General features: G+C 38.6%; 1 protein-coding gene across 1 annotated transcript in view; it reads left to right on the top strand.

Moving 5' to 3' along the window:
* The window catches only part of LOC147623899 (uncharacterized), a 46584-nt gene extending 36009 nt beyond the window's left edge, over positions 1–10575 (top strand). The window contains exon 3 of the mRNA XM_086820824.1: positions 10375–10575. Coding sequence (XP_086676950.1) covers positions 10375–10575 — 201 coding nt within the window. The remainder of the gene's footprint in view (positions 1–10374) is intronic.
* Positions 10576–24351: the final 13776 nt, after the last annotated feature.

The raw sequence follows: 24351 nt of genomic DNA, 5'->3' as shown, positions 1-24351 counted from the left end.
CATGCACGTAGCAACCGGAATGCACCAAAAGCTTCCATTACTTGCCGGGTGCTACGGATGCATGCTGGTAGCTACCTATGCATGCCGAGTGGCTTCCTATGCATGCCAGTAGCAACCTACGCATGATGCCGATAGTAACCTATACATGCTGGTAGCTTCCTATGCATGCCCGTAGCAACCTACACATGCCGGTAGCTTCTACGCATGCCGGTAGTAACCAACACATGCTGGTAGCAACCAACGCATGTTAGTTGCTACACCGACATGCATAGGAAGCTACTGGCATGTGTTGGTTGCTACCGGCATACATCGGTAGCTTCCTACGCATGTTGGTAGCAACCTATGCATGATGTCAGTAGCTTCTGATGCATGCCGGTAGCAACCTATGCATGATGTCGACAACTTCCGATGCATGCCGATAGCTTTTTATGCATGCAGGTAGTATGCGTTGGTTTTGCTACCGGAATGCATAGGAAGCTACCTGCATGCGTTGGTTGCTACCGGCATGCATAGGAAGCTACTAGAATGCATTGGTTGCTACTGGCATACGTTGCTACCGGCATGCATAGGTTGCTACCAGCATGCATCGGTAGCTTCCTACGCATGTCAGTAGCAACCTATCCATGCCGGTACCTTCCGATACACGCCGATAGCTTTCGATGCATGCCTGGCAACCTACGCATGATGGTAACTTCTGATGCATGATGGTAGCTTCCGATACATGCCGGTAGCAACCTACGCATACCGGTAGCTTCCTATGTGTTGGTTGCTATCGGCATGCATTGGTTTCTACCGGCATGCATAGGTTGCTACCGGCATGCATCGATAGCATCCTACGCATGTCGGTAGCTTCTTATGCATGTCGGTAGCAACCAACACATGCCGGTAGCTTTCTATGCATGCCGGCAGCTTCCTACGCATGCCGGTAGCAACCAATGCATAGGAAGCTAATGGCATGCCTTGGAAGCTACCGGCATGCGTTGGAAGCTATCGACATGCATAGGTTGCTACTTACCGGCATGCATAGGAAGCTATCGGGATGCGTCGGTTGCACCCTATGCATGCCGGTAGCTTCCTATTTTGATATGGTGCAAGATGAAGAATGGATTGTTATTATTGGAGGAGATGCTTGGAAAGCATGGCAAGTAAGTACAATCCTAAACCCTAAATCTCTTTTTTTTAACAAAATTAATTCTCACTTATGTTAGTTTTATTATGTTTTAGGATCATATAACTCAAAATAGTGGTGCAAACATAGCTACCGATAGCAATGGAAATGTGAGAAGCGAACAGTGCTGGAGCCACAATACCAATCTCATAGCATGAGATCTAGATAGCCCCTAGCTGCATAGGTTTTTAGTATGCTTTATCTTGTATATGAGTTTTTTGGAAACATACACTTATATAATCCGCTAAGCATTGTAGTTGAAATGTGAGAAGCGAAGGGGCTGGAGCCATAAGGAACAATACCAATTGCACAACATGAGATCTAGATAACCCTTAGCTCCATAGGTTTTTAATATGCTTTATCTTTTATATGAGTTTTTTGGAAACATACACTTATGTAATCCTCTAGGTATTGTAATTGAATTTTTCTTTGACAACTTTGGATTTGGTATGTTGAAGATACACAAAAAAGTATATTAAAAAGAAAATTCCCAAAGTAATGGGATTATCCCAAACTCCCTGATATGATCTTCTATGCATAATCCATAATCCCATAGGCATAAGCTCTATGCATTAAGCCTATGCATAAGCTCTATGCATTAAGCTCAATGCATAGAGCTTATCCATGAGCTTATGTATAGAGCTTGATACATAAGCTCTATGCATTGTATTAAACTTATACATAGGCTTGTCCATTTGTGCATTAAGCTTATGCATAAGCTCTATGTACACATGTGTGCATAAAGCTTATACACAGATCTTGTGCATTATGCTTATGCATAGGTTTGTGCATTACGCTTATGCATAAGCATAATGCACAAGCTCTATGCATAAGCTTTATGCATACATAGTTATGCTTATGCATAATCTCTATGCATATGCATGTCATAAAGCATGCATGCATGAAGCTTATGCAAAAGCTTGTGCATAAGCTCTATGCATAGGCTTGTGCATAAGCATGTATGCATAAAGCTTATGTATAGAGCTTGTGCATTATGCTTCTGCATAAGCTTAATGCATAGGCTTGGGCATAAGCTTAATGCATTAGCTCCATGCAATAGCATGTATGCATAAACCTTATGCATAGGCTCTATGCATATACCTTTTAATGCATAAAGCTTATACATAAGCTTAATGCATAAGCTCTTGTTTCTCATTAATGGCTTGGAGTTGGTTGAGAGATTCTTCTCCAGAGCCGTACACTTTCCTTTTGAGCTCTCCAGTTAAAGCCTAATCCTCATCAGTTTAAGCCCTTGTGTCTTTTAGAGCTTCCTCGAGTTCTTCCTTTAGGTCATGGACTATCTTTTAGCAGTCTTGTATCTCTTCCTCCTTGGCTTTTCAAAAATGAGGACAGAATGGGGGAGATGTGGGGACATATCTCTCCCATTCCGTCTCCATTTTTTTTGTGTGGCAAACTGTAGTGGGACTATGGATGAGGCTATACAGGCTATGGACACGGCTATGGGGGTGAGGCTAGACGGGAGGCTATGGGTGAGTCCACATGCGTGGCTATGCATGAGGCTATACACAAGGCTATATGTGAGGCTATGGGTGCAAGTCCACATGCATGGCTATGCATGAGGCTATACACAAGGCTATATGTGAGGCTATGGGGGAGGCTATACACATGGCTGTGCCGCTACAACCATGTGCCTATAGCAACGTACATAGTCGCATGTGTAATTGTGCCAAAAAAATCCAAAATCCCAAATTTCCTTTGTTATGGCACAATTATGGACGCGACTATGCTACCATGCTCTCGTTCTCTTGTAGTGTTAACCCATTACCTAGGGACTCTGAAACTCCGTCCTTACCACATATATATTTTTTTAAAGCTAGAAAAGTTATATTGAAGGAAAAAAATTACAAGGATATTTTTATCAAAGAAGCTTAAAACTTAATCACAAACATAAAAACACATGAACTTTCAAGCATTGGCTTCAGTTGGAGTTCTACTAAATCTAGAGTGTACTAAATCAGCTCACTATCTCAATGCAAGCTACACTTGGGGGTGACTTCTACAACTTTGAATGGACCTAACCCTCGATATTTTATTTTTTTCTACTTGGAAGAACCAACCTTGTACATAAGTACTAGGTCGCCCTTCCTATAGCTCCTTCGATTTTGGGTTATCGTCAAACCACCATCTATGTCAGAGCTTTTAGATGATCATGTCATGTAGAGCAATTACTGTAGTCCCATCAATGAGCCTTTAGATGACCATGCCATGTACAGCAATTGCTCTAATCTCATTGAGCTTTTCTTATTTACCCAATATTTCTATTAGAACATTCTCCTTTAGGCATTCTTTAATAGCTATCTAAAAGATCCCTCCCCCTCCACGCAACGAATTCGGGGGTGCTAGCAGCAGCGGAAGTAGCACTTCTTGCGCAGGGTAGGACCTCTCACTTGAGGCCTCACCCCCACGGATATCCGGACAAGAGACTAATCCCTCGGTTCTTCCAAAACCAAACTCGGAAAAACTTCCCTCGCCCAGAAAGCACCGGCAATTCCTCCAGGATATTTTTACTCTAACGTAGTCAAGGTCATCTCATTGACCAAACTGATCCGACCGAACCTGTAAGTCACTTGGTCAGATCAAGGAAGAAACTTGCACTTGGATCATAGAGACCAACGCTTTTTTCCTCATTGAGAGGCACAGCCGTTGATTCTTTTCCATAGAACAATTACTATTCGAGATTTACTTCATCTATCGTACCATAATAGAATTGAGTCTCATTTTAGGGATCCATCAGTCCAGCCTAACCCCATCAAGTCCCGTGGGTTAGCCAACCCCCCAACCACTGTAGTGATGGGATCCATTTAAGAATTTGGTTAAGTTTTGTCTCGGGTTACTAGGGAAAAGAGTTCTCAGGCCCCCTAGCCGGATCTTCATGCAAACTTCAAGCTAGTCACACCACTTACACACCCAATATGAAATTACCTTTTCGACAAATTCAGCTGACTTTAAAACAATCTTTTAATGAAACCATAGTATCACTGATCATAATCCTCCAAAATATCCGGTTGAATTCTCATTTCCAATCATTCCATCATCGGTGTACCTATGGCATCATTGGTAACTAGAAGGCTCACCACCTATCCACTCACGGGCCTTTTTGATAGTTCCTAGCTCATAGTACTCGATAATATATTCACTTTATAAAAATCAAAATGGAATCTCCATTGAAGATCAACAAGAGCAACCAATAGACCCATATAAAAGAGCAATGGACTCATCTGTTGTGAGGACTAGCAAGGTCAATCAACCAAATCCATGCCCGATTTTAGAAAACAACTCTTACTCCTTGTTCCAATATCTTCGTCGACGCACATGTGGGTATATACCTTTGGCGACCCAGAGCCCGAGCAGCATGCCCGAGCAGCGTATGGTCAGCACTCTCTAGGATCCTTCACATGTCACCTAGCGCTTCACTCATAGGCCGCTTCTTTGGTCCCTCATCCACCGTACCGGAAGCTCACCATTTAAATCGAGGCTGGTCACCTCGACCGACCTTGCTACGTGAGACATCCTCCGTTGACTCTCCGTTAGCTATTGTAACTTTATCAGTTAGGTCTCCCCACGACCTCATTCACAAGATGGTCAAAATGCTTCCCCAGCATTCTTGACATAAAACAATCATTTAAAAACAGGTCATAAATACATTTTCTATAACGAACTCTCGTCTTTCCACATTGTTCCACATCAATCCACATTCATTTCAGTTGTATTCCCACTCTCATCACATCATTTTCCATCTCATCATATCTTTCTTCATTTATCCTCATCAGATCTCATCCACTCGCATGTACCCATATCCACATCTCATCACATCATATTTATTCACATCACATATCATCCATTCACATCTATCCCAATTTACATCACATCCATTTCACATCACATCTCATTCATTCACATCTTGATTCACATCACATCACATCTCATCCATTCACATCCCATATTATTCATTCACATCCCGATTCACATGTCATCACATCTCATTCATTCACATCCTGATTTGCATGACATCACATCTTATTCGTTCACATACACATCCACATCCATTCTTTCACATACACATCCACATCCATTCTTTTGCATACATATCTACATCCATTCTTTCACATACATATCCACATCCATTCTTTCACATAGACATATACAACCACATCCACATCCATGTACCTCCCATCTCACACTTTCACATATCCTCTCATCTCATTCTCATCTCATCATTCTCATCCACATCCATTTAATTCACATCTCATCCCCATTCATTTTCATCACACCACATCCCATTCACATCCTCTTATTTTCATCTTATCACATCCATTCACATCCTCTTATTTTCATCTTATCACATCCATTCACATCCTATTGCATCCCATTTACATCTTATCACATCCATTCACATCCTATCGCATCCCATTTATATCTTATCACATCCATTCACATCCTATTCCCATTTGGTAGTTTTTACTACTGTGATACCGATAATGGGACTTTTTCTAAATTTTTGCCAATTGCTTGGCCTAGATAAAGGTTCTTTTTCTCGGACGACTATTTCCTTTCTCAATTCCTCAAATGAAATATATTCAATATTCTTCTTTTGGAATAGAAGAATTCATGGGATTTACAGAAATCAATTCTACCCATTTTTCCACTTTTGATAAATAATAATAAATTGAATTATACTTAAAAAATCTCTTTTTCTCATTTAATTTCTTGGACCTCAATTATCATGGAAATTCCTCTTTTTGTATTTGATTATTTGCATTCCAATATCATGGGAATTCCTCTTTTATCATCAAATATTTATCATAAAATAAATTAATCAAAAATAAAATATCCATTAATTCAATATGCTAGGAATTTCTCTTTTCAATATGCTAGGAATTTCTCTTTTCCCATCTAAATGATTGAATTCATTATGTCATAGGAATTCCTCTTTTACCATTTAAAGATTTATCTAAAATTAATCTTTGAAATTAAATAAAATATCCAATAATTCCAATATGCTAGGAATTTCTATTTTCGCATCTGATTGATTGAATTTCAAATTTCATAGGAATTTCTCTTTTACCATTTAAATATTTCTCATAGATAATTTTTTAAATCTAAAATTCATCTATGAAATTAGATAAAATAATTCCAATATGCTAGGAATTTCTCTTTTTCCATCTAATTGATTGAATTCCAAATGTCATAGGAATTTCTCCTTCACCATTTAAATATAATTACCATAATTTTCTCATTTCTTAATTATTTAATTATACATAAAGGTAAAATTAGTTTTCCATTTAATGTGACAAAAACCATTCTTTAACCTAGGATATTCAATCCTAGAATATGATAAGAAGTTCTCTTTTCATGTTATGCATAAGAATCAATTATGCATCAATTTCTTAAAAAATTTACCATAGCTCCGCTGCTCTTACTGCCAATTTTTAATTTTTATAAAAAGAATAAGACTTAGTAAAATAATTATGATAGTATAACTATCTTTTAACATTAAATCCAATTTATGGATTTAATGCTAAAAGATAGTGTAGGTATCTTTTAGCATTAAATCTAATTTATGGAGTTATCCCATAATATTACCATATTTTTCAAGCATATAAGTATAAAAACCATTTTCTTAAACCTCTACCTTCACAAGCCTAGAGTTTGATTTGTGAATAGAGAATTTCTTCATGAGAAGCATTAATTGAATATAGAATAGGTCATAGGAAAATGACCATTCTCTGGGAGAGAGAGAGATATGCTTTAAAAAAACATTTTAATTTAAGCATAAATGAAAACTTTATGTGTTTAATCACTAAAATCCATTCGAGAGCTTGGATTGGATTAAAGAGCCGGTAAATCAAAATTGGGATATTTTTGGATATATAAATTCTTCAAATATAAAATTTTTTTTCCTTAAAACTGAAAAATTAAACTAGATTTTCCAAGGTGCAATTGGAATTAATTAAAATTGATTCAGAAGACCTTACCCTAAGGGTCTAGATTTTTGAAATTTTTTTGATTATGGTCCAATTAAGGTTCCTATGGACCAATAAGATTAATCCAAGTGTTGGGACAAGATAAATCCAAAGAACAAAAGAAAATACCCAAAATGAGTAAATGCCCACATAAGATGAACAGTTAACCAAGTACTAGGTTTATTAGTTAAAAATTATGGTGTATTAATTAAAAAATGAGATATTTTAGAGTAATCATGCATTTTTTACACATGTGTAAGGAAAAGGGAGACTTTTAAGGAGGTGCCTATTTCATATGTTTAGATGAATTTAAAACTAAAAAATAATTGGATATTTTTGTCTCTCCTCTCTCCTAAATCAAACCAAATAAAAAAGGGAGCGAAAGTAGTCCAAAACTTGTCCAAATCCAGCCAAACTGAAGTTGGAAAATTCTAGAACTCAGTTGGACTCAGTTAGTGGCCTCCCTCTCCTATAAATAAACCCTCATTCCTTTGTATTATTATCTGTGAGTAAAACTATGCCAGTATTACTCTAAACTAAGCTTAACTTCTATTATCCTCTAAAAACCTCTATAAAATTGAAGAGATTGGAGCTTCTCTCTCTCTTCAATCTTCCTTGGTGACTTCTACGACATACCAATCCAATTGATTGGTTGGGGGCCTCTACAGTGACTAAAGAATCAAGCATTTTAGGAGGTAAAGAGTGGATTATGGTCTTTTTTCTATAATTTCTAAATGTTTCTTTCTTCTCAACCCCTCTCAAGCTTGAGAATCTTTAATTTGATTGGCTTTTGAATATTATTGAAATGTTTTAATGTATTGTAATAAAGAAACACATAAATTTTCATTTATGCCTAATTTTAATGATTTTTAAGCATTTCTCTCTCTCCCCCCAAAGAAAGGTTATTCCTATGACCTATTCTCAATCCAAATGAAGCTTCTCATAAAGCATTTCTCTAATCCAAAAGTAATTTTTATGCTTGTTTAATTGGAGACCAAAATAATGGCTTTTTAATGCTTTTATGATATTTATTTCATAGAGAAATTATGAATCAATCCATAATTGGATAATGATCTAATTAGTGGTCATTCTAATCATACTAATAATATTAAACTTCATTCTCTCAATTAAATTGAGAATTATCAGTAATAGCAGCGGAGCTATGACTGTAAAATAAACACATAAAATATTTTCATTCATAATATGAGAAGAGGACTTCCTACCATATTCTATAAATTATTATCCTAGATTAATTGAATGATTCTCATTATAATCATGAAGAAAATTATTTTTATGATTATGCATAATTAGTAAATTAGGAAAAAGAGAAAATTTTGATAATTTAACTTTTATGTTAAAAGAGTAATTCCCAAGACATTGGAAATTCATCTACTCCAATGATTTAGAGAATAAAATTGAAATGCTAAAATATTGTATAATTTATAAAAGATTTTACTTAAATTTATCTTTTTGTATAGATAAACTTTTATGATGAAAGAGGAATTTTCACCATATTGAAATTCAAATATTTAAATAAGGAAAGTATAATTTCTAGTGCAAAGGAATTAATGAAGATTTTTATTTAATTTTTAAGAGAAAATATAGTTAAAATTATCTTTTTGTATAAATAATTTTTTATGATCAAAGAGAAATTCCCACCATATTGGAATCCAATTAATTAAATGAAGAAAGTGTAATTCCTAGTGCAAAGAAATTAATGGATATTTTTTATTTAAATTTTTAGAGAAAAATTTAATTAAATTTATCTTTTCGCATAGATAAGTTTAAATGATAAAAGAGGAATTCCTACTATATTGGAATTCAAATGTTTAGATGAGAAAAGTGAAATTTTTATCTTAAAGGAATTAATGGTTATTTCTATGTAATTTTTAAGAAGAATTTTAATAGATTTAATTTAGGAAAAAGAGGAATTCCCATGATAATTGGATTGCACTCATTGAAATGAGAAAAGGAAGGATTTCAAGTTTATAAAAAAATAGGTATTGATATTTTAGTTAAAAGATGAATTTCCATGATAATTGAGAAAAGATGGATTTGAATTAAATTCTAATGTCAAAAGATGAATTTCCATCATAATTCTACCTAATGAATTAAGGTTGAGAATTTATGTGGGAAAAAGAAAATCTTGGATAATTGAATTGGTATAATCACTAAATGGATATTTACCCAAAAACTAGATGTTTAGTTGAAAGAAATCCTGGTAGAACTAAATTGAATGAATTTAGTTAGACTACGTGAGGACGGATAGTAAACCTAATTGTCCTTCTCTCGAACTAAATCATACAAAAACTTCGTGACCAATTCCAGTTACTAAATCCAAAGAATAGATCCAAAGAATAGACTACCAGAACTAATCTAGTTTTTCCTTGACCAATCTCACCAAGAATCTAGTTGGATAAATGGATAGAATGACGGGTAGATTACTCTCATGACAGATCAAGGATCCCCATTATTGAAACTGGGAGTTATTGGAAAAAGGGTCTTTGGAACCAATCTCAAACTAGAATCTCACTTGCATTGGAAACTTTGTTTTTCATTCAAAGGACTATTTTATGCCAGAATGCTAGAAAAAGCATTTGGCTTACGTTTTTTGATACTTGATCTCATTGGTTGGCTAGCTAGTCTTCAACGGAGACTTCAAACGATGCATTTTTTAAATACAATGGACTTGGAATTCTGGTAAATGATGATCGAAAATATTATGATTTTATTCAAGGATTGTCTTAAAGCCAATCTAATCGGTTATAAATGGCAATTTCATATTGGGTATGTATGTGATGTGCCTATTTGATTTTTGTATGAATCATCGCCTAGGGGGCCTGGGAACTCTTTTCCTTGATACCCGGGCAAAAACAAAATCAAATCTTTATAAAGGAATCCCGCCAACTCAGTGGTCGGGTGGTTGGCTACTAACCCATGGGTCGGAGGTTTGATCAGAGGACTCCTGAGAAACAACTAGATACGATTAGTTACATTAATCAATTTAAATCCTGGGAAGATCTTGTTATGTGGGAAGGGATCATCAGCTGTGCCTCAAAAATGAGGAAAAAAGCGGTGATTCCATGGACCAAGTGCAAGTCTCTTCTTGATCTAACCATGTGGCTTCAAGCTTGGTCAGATCAGTCAGATCAGTTTAATTTAGTCAAGACTTGACTCGTTAGAGTAATCTCCTAGTTAAAAGATTTTTCACTTTCTTGGCAGAATTGCGCGTGCCTTTCGGGCGAGGGGAGTCTTCCGGGCGCTGTCTCGGAGGGACCACTAGCCTCTCCTCACCTCTCGTCCCGGACATCTGCGGGCGAGGCCCCAAGTGTGCAGGACCCCCACCCCGTGCGGGAGGCTGACGCCACTTCCGCCGGCGGTAGGAGCCCTGGAACGAGCGGGCGGGGACCTCACAGCAGCTAGTATCAGAGCGTTGTTAAAAGTTAATAAGGATAAAAAAATTCTTATCAAAAATTGATAATAAAAACTCAGAAAAAGAATTTTTCATAATGTATTTTCATTCTGTAAGCTTCTTTAATGAAGAATTTTTAATTAAAGAAATTATTTTTGTAGATGGAAGTTCCCTATTTATCTAGTATTCTCGACCTCACCCAATCTCAAGATATGACTGCCTTCGCCTTCGAGCATCTCATCTCTTCCGGTTCAGCTCGAACAAGCCGAGCAGGACTCGCAAGCCATTTCGAGGATTTATATTTTCCCGACCCAGCGGAGAGACGACAGCATAAGTGGTTTGCAGGGCAGTATGTCTACTACCGGCATGCAATGCTGAGGTAGAAGCTCTCATTGGCAATGATTCTGTTAAAGCTGAAAATGGTGCATGGTGTCATTCTATATCATTCAATGCCTTGGAATTTCAGACTTTCATGCCAAGTCTACAGACTCCGTAGTTGCTTTATTCCTAAGGAGAAGATAATATCTCCCTTGTCAGTAAGTGAACGTTTGTATTAGGGCATGGCTATAGCCCAATACCATTATCTTATGCGTCTCCCGAGGAGATTTTGAATTCTGGAGCCAAGTTGCTCTATGTACATATTGCAACTTTTATATAAATAAAGAAATGTTTTCTGGAGAAAAATTCCCTGTTGTATAAGTGATTGTTTATGGACGAACTATTGTATAAGTGATTGTTTATGGATGAACTGTTTAAAAAAAATCTTTTATTAGACATATGTCATAGATCTCCAATAAGATCATTGTCTTGTTTAAGAAATTATTTTTTGAACCTCTTAATTCTTAGGATCTCGTGGACGATATCAAAATAAAAATTTAATAATATATAATTTTTGGTAGAATCATGGGACGAGGAAACCGTGGCCATCAGCCAGACCCTCTCTCTGAAGATGATGAGCTTGACCCTGATGTTCGTAAGGCTCTTCATAGGACTCAGCCAAGACCCTTCAAAGGAGAAGGGGGGAACCTGGGCAAGGCTATGGAGAAATGGGTGGAAGCCGTGGAAGAATATTTTGACATCACACGCTACAATGAGCGGAGCAAAATGGCTCTTGCCAGGCTAAAAATAGTGGAAACAACCAGGCTGGCATGGAGGAACCACAGTGACACCAACCGTCTGAACATAAATACTCACTCCTGGAACGACCTTAAAACCTATTTGAGAAATAGACTTTGTCCCCCTTGATTTTTCGAAACCAAAATGAATGAATTCTTAGAGCTAAAGCAAGGGAGCAAAACCATCGAGGAATATCACCAGGCCTTTGATCTTCTACTCAAATATTCACCACCTCTAGATGAAGAGCAACTCATGGCTAGGTTCATTCGGGGAATGAACGAACCCTTGGATACACTGGTCAAAAATGCCAAGCCAATGTCCATGGCAGATGCTGTCAGAATGGCGAAGGACTTTGCTAAACCCTTCATTGTAAAAGTCCCGCCGCCAAAGCCTGCTCCCTCATCCTTCAAGAAATTTCAGACACCGGGAAGTTCTTCCAACTTTCCACCTCCAAAGAGATGCCAAGGTCCTAACCAGAATGTGGAGACGGGAAGCTTCAGAAATGAAGAAAGACCTTTCTCCCCCCCGAAGTAGTGCGCGGATTGAAGAGAGAACAGAGCTTTAATAGTGGATGCTATGCAGGTGAGAGAGAGAGAGAGAGTAAGAATGACACAGTGTGTGGATACAATAGTGTACCTCTTTTTGGTTTTTTGGATAGGTATATAGTACATAGAGTACAATGCCAGGTGGGCAGGCCCAGTGGTCAGGTACATGGCCCTTTATTTCCAACAACCTTAAGGCAATGTGCCCAAAGGTAGAAGAAAAAGAATCAGCTAAGTCTAAGTATGTACAAAGCTGAAGAGACTATACCCATCCAATCCCCATCATCTTTCGGAAACGAGAAAACTGCTCTACTGGAAAACCCTTTGTGAGAAGGTCTGCAGGGTTATCATCAGTGTGTACCTTGACCAGCTCAATGCTCTTGCTGTCAAGTACCTCCCTGATGAAGTGATACTTCACCTGTATGTGCTTTGTCTTTGCTTGAAAGACAGGGTTTCATGCTAACATGATAGCACTCTGACTATCACAATGGAGGACAAGAACCTAAGTAATACCAAGCTCAATAATCAAACATGATAGCCATAAGGCCTCTTTGCATGATAGCCATAAGGCCTCTTTGCATGCCTTAGTGGGGTAGCCACATACTTTGCCTCTGTACTAGACAGTGCAACACACTTCTGCAACCTAGATATCCAAGAGACTGATCCCCCTGTGAAGGTAAATACATACCCTGAGGTGGAATTCCTATAGTCTACATGTCCAGCATAGTCTGCATCCGTAAAGCCAATGCTAAATGCCTTCTGCTTACCAAAGCAGATGAACAAATCCTTTCTACCTTTGAGGTATCTCATAATACCTTTCACTGCTTCCTAGTGCTTCTTGCCAGGGTTTGCCATGTACCTGCTAACCACTCCCTCTGCAAAGGTAATGTCAGGACGTGTAGCAACCATAGCATACATCAAACTACCAACAACTAAAGCATATGGAATCTTTGCCATTTCAGCCTTCTTATCATCAGATGTAGGGCTGTCCTCCGCACTCAGTTTCACATATGGAGGCAATGGAACCCCAATCGCTTTCCCCCCCTCCACATTGAAACGCTGCAAAATCTTGGATACATACTCCTGCTGGGACAGATAGAGAACCCCCTTTGAACTATCCCTGAGTATCCGCATCCCAAGAATATGATTTGCATCACCAAGATCCTTCATGTCAAAGCTGCCATATGTAGACTTTGCTTCACAGAGTCTAAGGCATGAACATCCCTGCCTGCAATCAGCATGTCATCCACATACAAAACCAAGATGATCAAGCTGCCATGTACTGTCTTCTTGGTATATAAACAGTGGTAAGCAAGCAAGAAAAACAGCCAAGGAACTAGTTGCAACCATGGCTCAATTCACGAGTGAAAGCGCTAAGTCCCCTCCTAAGGTCCAGTCACGTACTTGGTGTGCAAGGTGTCAAAATCATGGACATGAATCCAAAGAGTGTGGCTTCAATGAGCCACACACACCATACAAGCATGCAGATACAATGAGAGGAGAGCACCTTTCCCAACCGGTGATCCAAGCCCCCGTGTGGTGGGCAGCTGTTCAACCCACCCCGTCTCGATGGCTCCACTCAATCCATACCGCAAACCACAATTCCATTCCCATGGAAATTTTTCTCCCAGGGATGTGCCTGGCACAAAACGGCCCATTTTCACGTGTTTTTTTTGTCATTCCCGAAGCCACCCACAAGTCAGAATGTGACATTTGGAGGAAGCACAGGGCTGAAGTGGAAGGAGCCCAGGCTTCAACATCAGGACCATCGGCAGTGAATGCCTTATAAATCCAAGCTCTCGAGAAGCCAGAAGAAGTCAAGCCCACCAGAGAAGTGGTCGAGTTATTAGCCATGGTGGTGACACAATCTACGCAACTCTAGTCTCTAGAGGCGGCAACCTTAGATAAGAGGGTGAAGTAGAAAGTTTTCAATTGGTAGGAGAAGAACAAGGTACGGATGGAAGTGTGTGACTGGGTGGAAACACAGCAGAAAGGCATTGCAAAAAACAGAGCCAGAAAGGCTCAGACTGGTCTGTCGGCAAAAACCCAAAGTCAATTTACGAGAGATGAACCCGAAGCAGAAAGGCGAACTGTCCTCGCAACAAGGGGAGACACTGAGACCAAAGAAAGGTGCGGAGACACCATGGCCAAAAAGAGGTGCGGAAGCACCAAAGTAGGAAGAAAGCTGAAGTCGGCTTGCAGAAGTAGAAACTCTGCCGTATGATATGTGGGAAGATCTAAAGAAGCAACAAATTCACATGTCCGTTGAATAGCTCCTCACACTGGTACCGAACTTCAGGGAATAGCTACTATGTCGCCTAATGCCTCAAGAAGAGAAGATGGCACCTTCGTAGCCACCCGCTAAAGGCTATGCACATAGATAAGATAGAAACCTCGTCGAGGGAAGCCCTAATTTATGATGAAGCCATCCCAATGATCTAGGTCAATTTGGCCAAACTGGATATAGCAGAAGTTATGCTGGATGGAGGATCATGAGTCAACATAATATCAGATATGACACGTAGAATGCTCGGTTTAATAAGATGGGAACCCACTCCGTTTGCCAAAAAAATGGCAAATTAGGCGAGTGTACCCCCTCAGATTAATCTGCGAGCTCATGTTAGAAGTCGCTGGGTTTAGTTTCCATATCGCAGTAGTGGTGCTCCAAATGGAGGACATCAAATATGCTTACCTGATGCTACTAGGCTCAGGTAGGCAAGGATCAAGCAAGAGTGGGGTGCAGATAGGATAACTATCCACTAAGAAAAGAATAAAGTCAGGATTTCTGTCACCAGTCTCGGTGGAAAGTGGAGAATCCGTCTCGGCCAAAAGTCATCGAGGGAGTAAACATGCTAGAAGGATTAGACCTTGATGAAGAGGAAGAGTACCTCCAACAAAATGCGAACCTAATCAGCATGTTTAAAGTTGATGTGGTCTGGGTAACGAATAGATATAGGTTGGATCATCAGGGATCAACCTAATCCGTTGAGCAAAGGGAAATTTCCTAACAAGGTCAACGATGTTTTTGAAGCTTTAGCTGATAGTAGTACCCTGAGTATACAACAAATCATTGCAGTGGAGAAATATTTTGATAGGGACCTCAAGCAATCCAAAAGGGTGAAGGAAGATAAACTGATGGAGATGAACGTGGGAACATAGGGCGACCCAAAGATGGATAGAGTTAGGGCAAAGCTAGATGCTTCATTCCGATAGGAAGTCTAGGTGTTGTTCATGTCCTTCAAGGATGTGTTTACGTGGAGCTACACCGAAATCTTATATGGTGTAGGAGATCTTTGAGAGACCTTCCTAGATCGATTACACTAGCATATGGAGAGAATGGAAGCACAAGTGGGTCCACTTGTGTTGTATGAAGCTATGCTATATGCAAATGTTATGGAGCCAATATCGTTCAGCTCTAAAAGGAGGGCTTCTTAAAGAAAGGTTGCTTCTTCAATATGGATGGCTACTCCGTGATCATGGCATCACCCAAGGGCAGATTGTATGTAAAAATACGAATGTCAAGCCATTTTTTGAGTGCATCAACATTAGTGTTTACGCTAGAGCTAGGATTTGGGTTTGTAGTTTGTACCACAATTAGGGTTTGCAATATGTGATTTTGATTTATACCACAATTAAGATTTGGATGTGCTTGTGTTTCATGAGATGATTCCCTTGTAAATGTAAGAGAGGGCAAGGCGCATCAAGAACTAATTAGAAATGATGAGGATGTCTTGATGGCCTAAGGAGAGGTATACCAAACAACAAGTGAGTGGGAACGAGTGAAATAAAGATCAAGAAAATCCCAAAAAGAAAAGACAATGACATCTACAATGTCTATTGCAATGAGAAATTCATGCATGAGATCACGTCACTTTGGCACAAAAAAGTTTGAGGTTGCTATGTTCATGCATAAATTGAGAGTCTATCTGGCCGCTGTTGAAATGCTGAGAAGCTTTGGAGCCCTGAAGCTCAAGATGTAATGTCTCTGAAGCTCAATGGGAAATGAACTTCTTGGTTGGAGTCAAGGAGCTGAATAATATATGGCCCATAAAAGAAAAACATATGTGAAAAGCATCCTACTAATTTGCAAGAGAGATAGAGAGACACAAAGAGAGAGAGAGAGACTATGAATATTAAAATAAGTTGGCTAAGATAAAGAGTTTATAGATGGGACTATGGATTAATTGTGAAAGGAACTAGGATAGCATTTACACCACATACATGCACCATACAACATAATGCTATAATCATCACACCTCCATGCATCCTTGTAAGTTGTAACTGCCAAATCTATATATCATTGTGTTAAATTACAACCAATGATATAATATAATCAAGTTATTCCCTTATGTGCTCTTATATTCTCCATGTTGCGATTATCCTTAGGGGGAATAGCCATTTCACGAGTGAAAGAGAAAGAACGAGCAAGACACTAAAACTAAGAAATTGTAAATTTTTTTATCAACATAACACTATTCATCTTGCAATATAAGTAGACTATTAAAAAGAGAAGCACGAGTTATCTAAGGACAACTATAGACACCCCAATATCCAAAGTAGCTACACCAATCCGCCATAATATCAAAACCCCACCAGGATATTAGAACTAGCTATATCAAAATATTAGAAGATGTTTGCCACATAGGTTTCTAGAACTGAGAGCAACTCTTATCCTACTCTTATCTTTGTATATGGTGTGTTGAGTGTTGTGTGAAGTAGAAGAAGATTTTCAGCCTCTCACCTTGTGTGCTCTCTTTTAGGGTTTTGTGAGTGTGTGTGTGTGCTTGCAAGAGCTCAGGCTCTCTTCTTCCCTGCACTTTTCATAGTATTAGAGCCTGGTTCATGCTAAGAGCTGAGCTGCAAGCAAGAGAAGCACAGGAAGCGCTACGAGGGTAAGATCTTCAACTACTCTTCCCTATTTGTGTTGGTGACTACACCCTTGTTAGGAGCTCTACGGGAGGCACCGGCAAATGATCTCTGATTGAGGAGCTTTCTTCGCGGGAGTAAAGCTATAGGGCAACTATAACGTCCTATTGGACAATGTTTTTTGGGCCAAGAACGCATTTCAGGTGCGTTACGACCTCCGTTTTTCAGGCGATTTCGAGCACTACGGGTAAGTCATCGATTCTCTGCAAGCAAAACTCTGTTTTAAGAACTGCAGGAAGACACATTGGTTGTGTAGACATTGTGTGTGCTATAAGGAGGTCAACATTTGCCATTGGGTGTATGTATGCACATTGAGGTTATTGGTTGTGACATTTGAGTGTAGTACCGCTGCAGAAAATACAACAATTTGTGTAGGACAAACTAGAGTGCTCTTTCTTGTAAATTTGTGTGTCTGGAAAGATGTTAAATGATGGCATAAACCAGATTGTTGCTGAGAAGCTTGACAAGATTCATGCTTGGAGGTTCAGGTTGACAAATTTCCTGATGGGAAAGGGTTACTAGGACTACATAGAAGGTGAGCATGAAGAGGCACTAGAGATACTGGAGATCAATCCAACTATTGTAGATGTGAAAGAGTTCAAGGATTGGAACCAAGGGGCCAGAAAAGTTATGTATTGGCTCTCTATCTCAGTATATAGGACACCATGATTGGGCACATACAGGATGCCAAATCCCCTAAGGAGGCGGGGACACCTTGGTAAAACTCTATGAAACAAATACCAAGGCACGAAAGATATAGTTGAAGAATGAACTTCATATTGTGGAGAAAAAGAGTATGTCTATGAATGACTATGCATTGAAGATCAAGGGTATTTTGGAATCTATTGGCACTTCAGTAGATGATGATGATAAGGTGGAAGTCTGCCTACGTGGTCTCGGGCCACAATACAAGGCATTCAAGATGTCTATTCAGACTCGGGAAAACATTCCCAATTTCACAGATTTGGTGTCTATGTTGATTATAGAAGAGAAGAGCTTGGGTGAAGACCAATAGTCCACAAAACAAAAACAGTTCAGAGCAACAGGCCTTCTACACAAGTTCACCAAGAGGATGAGGTAGAGGAGGCCGTGGACGCGGTTAAGGAGGTGGCTGAACAAGTAATTAGAATTATGGCTAACAGCAGCAACAACAATAGTCCCAGAATTGACAACAACAACAACAACACGCAGGCGGAAGAGGCCAGTTCAGAGGTAGGGCAAGTCAACGAGGTCGTGGAAATTGGCAAAGGTTACAGTATAATGATACACGTGGATGCTTTTATTGTGGTAAGCCTGGACATGTGCAGGCAGATTGTAATAAGAAGCAGGCTGACATGCAAAATGGGAAATTGCAAGAGGAACATGTACAAACTATTTAAAAGAGATGTTCAATTGGTTTTATCGCACAACCTTTGGAAGTGTATTGGTTAGGGAGCAGGCCCAACAATCAAAGCATGCGTAAGAGGCATGCAAGGCTGCAAAAAGTCATGCTCGGCTTGAATGGTTTTGCAGACCAATGCTTCCCATAGGCATGGTGCTTTGGCGTGCACACAAATGAGGAGACAAGGGAGGCATTGGATTGTGCATGCACTAACACAAATCTAGATGTAATAAGGCTAAGAAAATAAGTTTAGTTAGGTTTTTTTTGCCCCTTAAAAAAAATATTAATAGTTGCTTCACTCACTTCATTTTCATTTCACTTCTTTAGAGAGCTTGAGCTCAAGATCTACGTAGACACCCACATAAGGACACCATCACATCACCACGTTAGCACCATAGGCATAGTCGTACATGGATATGGCACACACCAAGAACACCGCACGTGTTACCATGCCTTTACAAAACATAGTGCAAGGCACCCAACGACCACATACTGGTGACACCACGGAAGAGTGTGGCCCCTGGGATTCTAATACATGCCCAACAGGATCACCAAAGTCTAGCCTTCCTCCCACACCAACACCAACGCGCACACACATGTAGGCCCTTCTAGTGGGAGCAAGTGCGTGAAGGAGACCCCACAATGCATCCACCTCAGAGATCAAGAGAGAGACTCCGATAATGAGCAGTTTGACTGGGTTAGTGAAAACATTCCTACATCGCGCATGTGAGATCCCCCTGTTCCCACCGAGCAACGGATTCGGGTACTAGCAGCGGAAGTAGTACTTCTCGCACAGGACAGGGGTCCCACATTCGGGGCCTCGTCCACGGATATCCAGACAAGAGACTAATCCGTCGGTTTTTCCAAAACCGAACCCGGAAAAACTTCCCTTACCCGGAAAGCACGGGCGATTCCACCAGGATAATTTTTTTTACTCTAACGTAGTCAAGATCATTACTGATCACGCTGATCCAACTGCACCTATAAAGATACTTGGTCGGATCAAGGAAGAAACTTGCACTTGGATCATTGGGATCAACGCTTTTTTCCCCATCAAGAGGCACAGCCGTTGATTCCTATCCATAGAACAATTACTATCCGGGACTTACTTCATCTATCGTAATAACAGAAATTGAGTCTCGGTTTACAGATCCATCAGTCCAGCCTAACCCCATCCGATCCCATGGGTTAGCCAACCGCCCAACCACTGTAGTGATGGGATCCAATTTGGAATTTGGTTAGGTTTTGTCCCGGGTACCAAGGAAAAGAGTTCCAAGGCCCCCTAGCCGGAATTTCATGCAAACATAAAACTAGCCACACCACTTACACACCCAATATGAAAATTGCCTTTTTCTTAGCATCAGCTAACTTTAAAACAATCCTTTAATGAAACCATAGTACCACTGATCACAATCTCCCAATTTATCCAGTTGATTCATAATTTCCCATCATTCCTTCATCAGAGTATCTATGGCATCATTGGCAACTAGAACGCTCACCACCTGTCCACACAGAGGCCGTTTCCATAGTTCCTAGCCCATAATACTCGGCAATATAATCACTTATCAAGATGGACTCTCGTTGAAGATCAGCAAGATCAACCAACAGATCCATATAAAAGAGCCATGGACTCATCCGTTGAGGACCAGCAAGGTCAGTCAACCAGATCCATGCCCGGTTTCACAAAACAACTCTTACTCCTTGTTCCAATATCTTCCTCGACGCACGCGTGGGTATCCTGGGCGACCCAGAGCCCAAGCACCGTATGGTCAGCACCCTCTAGGATCCTTCGCAGGTGACCTAGCGCTTCACTCATAGGCCGCTTCCTTGGTCCCTCATCCACCGTACCGGAAGCTCACCATTTAAATCGAACCGAGGCTGGTCAAGACCTCGGTCGACCTTGCTACGCGAGACGTCCTCCATTGACTCTCCGTCAGCAGTTGCAACTTTAACAGTTAGGTCTTCATGACCTTAATCCACAAGATGGTCAAAATGCTTCCCCAGCATTCTTGACATAAAACAGTCATTTACAAACAGTCACAAAATACAGTTTCTAAATCAAACTCTCGTCTTTCCACATTATCCCTCCTTAGTCCACATTACTTATTCCACATTCCATTCAATGTGTACTCATTCTCATCCATTTCCTCATATCGACGACACATTAATTCACATTCACATTCATACATCCACATTTACATGGATACATCCATTTTCACATCCTCATTTATACATCCACATCCCATATCCACATTCATACATACACATCCATATCCACATCCATACATCCACATTCACATCCACATTCACATTCACATCCACATTCACATCCTCATTTATACATCCACATCCACATCCATATTTACATCCATACATCCACATCTACATGCATACCTCCATTTTCACATCCTCATTTATACATCCACATCCCTTATCTACATTCATACATACACATCCATATCCACATCCATACATCCACATCCACATCCACATTCATATTCACATCCATATATCCACATCTACATGCATACATCCATTATCATATCCTCATTCATACATCCACATCCACATACATACATACATCCACATCCACATACATACATACATCCACATCCACATTCCCATTCACATCTATACATCCACATCTACATCCACATACATACATACATCCACATCCACATTCCCATTCACATCTATACATCCACATCTACATCCACATTCATATACATCCACATCCACATTCCCATTCACATCTATACATCCACATCTACATCCACATTCACATCTATGCATATACATCTTCATGCATACATCCATTTTCACATTCATACATCCACTTTCACATTCATACATCCATTCTCCCATCTCCACATCCACACATCCACATACATACATCCACATCCACATTCCCATTCACATCTATACATCCACATCTACATCCACATTCACATCTATGCATATACATCTTCATGCATACATCCATTTTCACATTCATACATCCACTTTCACATTCATACATCCATACTCCCATCTCCACATCCACACATCCACATACATACATCCACATCCACATTCCCATTCACATTTATACATCCACATCTACATCCACATTCACATCTATGCATATACATCTTCATGCATACATCCATTTTCACATTCATACATCCACTTTCACATTCATACATCCATACTCCCATCTCCACATCCACACATCCACATACATACATCCATTTCCACATTCCCATTCATGTAACCCCATATGTCTTCACATCTAATCTTTTACATCACATCCATTCTCACCCTATCACAACCATATACATCCTATTCTATCACATACACTTCTTACCTCATCCCATACACATCTTATCACATCCTATCACTTTCCATACGCATCTTATCAATTCTTATCACATCTCATACACCTCTTATCACATCTTATCACATTTCATATCTTTTTTTTAAAAAAAGAGAATTCTTATATTTAATATAAGATTTCTCTACACATTTATTTATGCAAAAATTCCATTTAAGGAGACTAACACTTTCGAAATTAAAATCAATCTTTTATGCATCTTCTTATGCATAAATTCAGTTTGGTAGGAAATTACACTTTTAGAATAAAAGAATTTCTCTTATGCAACTAAGTTAAGCATAAAATCCATTTATGAGGAAAATCACACTTTTAGTATAAAAAGAATATCTTTTATGCATACCTATATGCATGAAATCCAATATGATAAAAGTAACACTTTTGATAAAATTTTTTTTCCTTTATGCATACTTCTATGCATGAAAATTAAAAATGATAAAAATAACACTTTTGATATAAAAATTTATCCATTATGCATACTTCTATGCATGAAATAAAAATGGTAAAAATAACACTTTTGATATAAAAACTTATCCTTTATGCATGATATTAAAATTTAATTTCTCCATGATTGTAATGAAATTCTTTCAATTAATCTAGGATGATAATTCCTAGAATATGGTAGGAAGTCCTCTTTTTATGCTTTGAATGAGATTATTTTATGCATAATTTTTATAAAAATTTTGCCATAGCTCCGCTGCTATGACTGATAAATCTCAATTTTTCTAAGGGATAATGCTTATCATTAAGGAATAATTAAAATAATCTCTAATTGGATTATTAATCCATAATGGATTGGATCATTAATATACATAAACTAAAAGCATAGAAAAAAGCCAATAATTTGGCCTCAAGCATAGCTTAATCTTGGGTTAAGGAAAAGCTTTATGAAAAGCTTGATTTGGATTGAGAATGGGTCATGAGTATGACCATTTCTTGAGTGAGAGAGGGAATTTACATAAAAATCATTAGAATTTAAACATAAATGAAAATTAAATTCAATAGCATTATGTAACTCTTCACTACTATTCAAACTTCATTAGCATTTAAAAAAAACCATACCAATTAAACTTCTCAAGCTTGAGAGGGGTTGAGAAGAGAGAAACATTGAGAAATTATAGAAAGATCAATATTCACTAATTACCTTACAAATTGCTTGATTCTTTGTTCACGGTAGAGGCCCCCAACCAATCAATTGGTTAAGTATGTTGATGGAGCCACTAATGGGGATTGAAGAAAGAGGGAAGCTCCAAAAACTAGTGAATTATTAAATGAATTCACAGTTCTTGGCTTAGGTGGAGTAGAGTAACGATGCGTAAACACTATCTCTTTTTCAACAAGGGGGAGGCTTCTATTTATAGGAAAAATTGAGCTCCTAACCAAACAAACTGATTCTAGAATTTTCTAAATCAGTTTGGTCAATATTTGACCATTTTTAGGTCAGTTAAGCTAACTTTTTGGAACTAGACTTGAATGAGGAGAGAGGAGAGATGAAATATCTCAATTTTTATGAGTTTAAAACTCATTCAAGCATGTGAAATATGCACCTCCTTTAAAGAACTCCCCTTCCTTACATATGTGTCATAATGGAATCATTTTAATATTGCTCATAGTTTTTTTACTAATAAACCTTGTACATTTTCAACTCTTCATCCTATGTGAAATATGCACCTCCTTTAAAGAATTCCCCTTCCTTACATATGTGTCATAATGGAATCATTTTAATATTGCTCACAGTTTTTTACTAATAAACCTTGTACATTTTCAACTCTTCATCTTATGTGAGCATTTACTCATTTTTGGATACCCAAAATATCTCATATTTTTAATATTGCTCATAGTTTTTTACTAATAAACCTTGTACATTTTCAACTCTTCACCTTATGTGAGCATTTACTCATTTTTGGGTATCTTCTTTTTACAAATTTGGATTTATCTCTTCCCTACACATGGATTGATGCTAATGGCCCATAGGAACCTTAATTGGACCATAGTCTAAAGATTTCTGAAAATCTAAACCCTTAGACTAAGGTTCTTTATACCTATTTCCAATTAATTCCAATTGCACATTGGAAAATTCTTTTTGAATTTCTGTTTCAGGGGAACTCATCTGAATTATAAGAGATATTTTTCTATCCAAAAATATTCAAAATCTGAATATTCTCTTTCTAGAATAATTTTTCTCTCTCTAGGCTAAAATAGTTAGCAACAGGATCTTTATATTTATGAAGAGGGTTGATTACAGGGGAAGATACTAGACATCAAAAAGGGGTTGGGGGAGGAATCTTACATTCTACCCCACTTAAAAAACGCGAGATGTCCTCATCTCGCAACTTGTGATAATTTCGCAAGATTCACGAATATGAGACTTAGAGAAAAATTTTAATCAAGATTAACCACCAAGATAAGTCTTAAAGAGAGCAAGATTCAAAATACGAACAAGATTTAAACT

The sequence above is a fragment of the Cibotium barometz genome, chromosome 26, assembly GCF_041138505.1.
Source record: "Cibotium barometz isolate CiBa-2024 chromosome 26, ASM4113850v1, whole genome shotgun sequence".
Lineage (NCBI taxonomy): Eukaryota > Viridiplantae > Streptophyta > Polypodiopsida > Cyatheales > Cibotiaceae > Cibotium > Cibotium barometz.
This window is presented reverse-complemented; position numbering and strand designations above follow the sequence as displayed.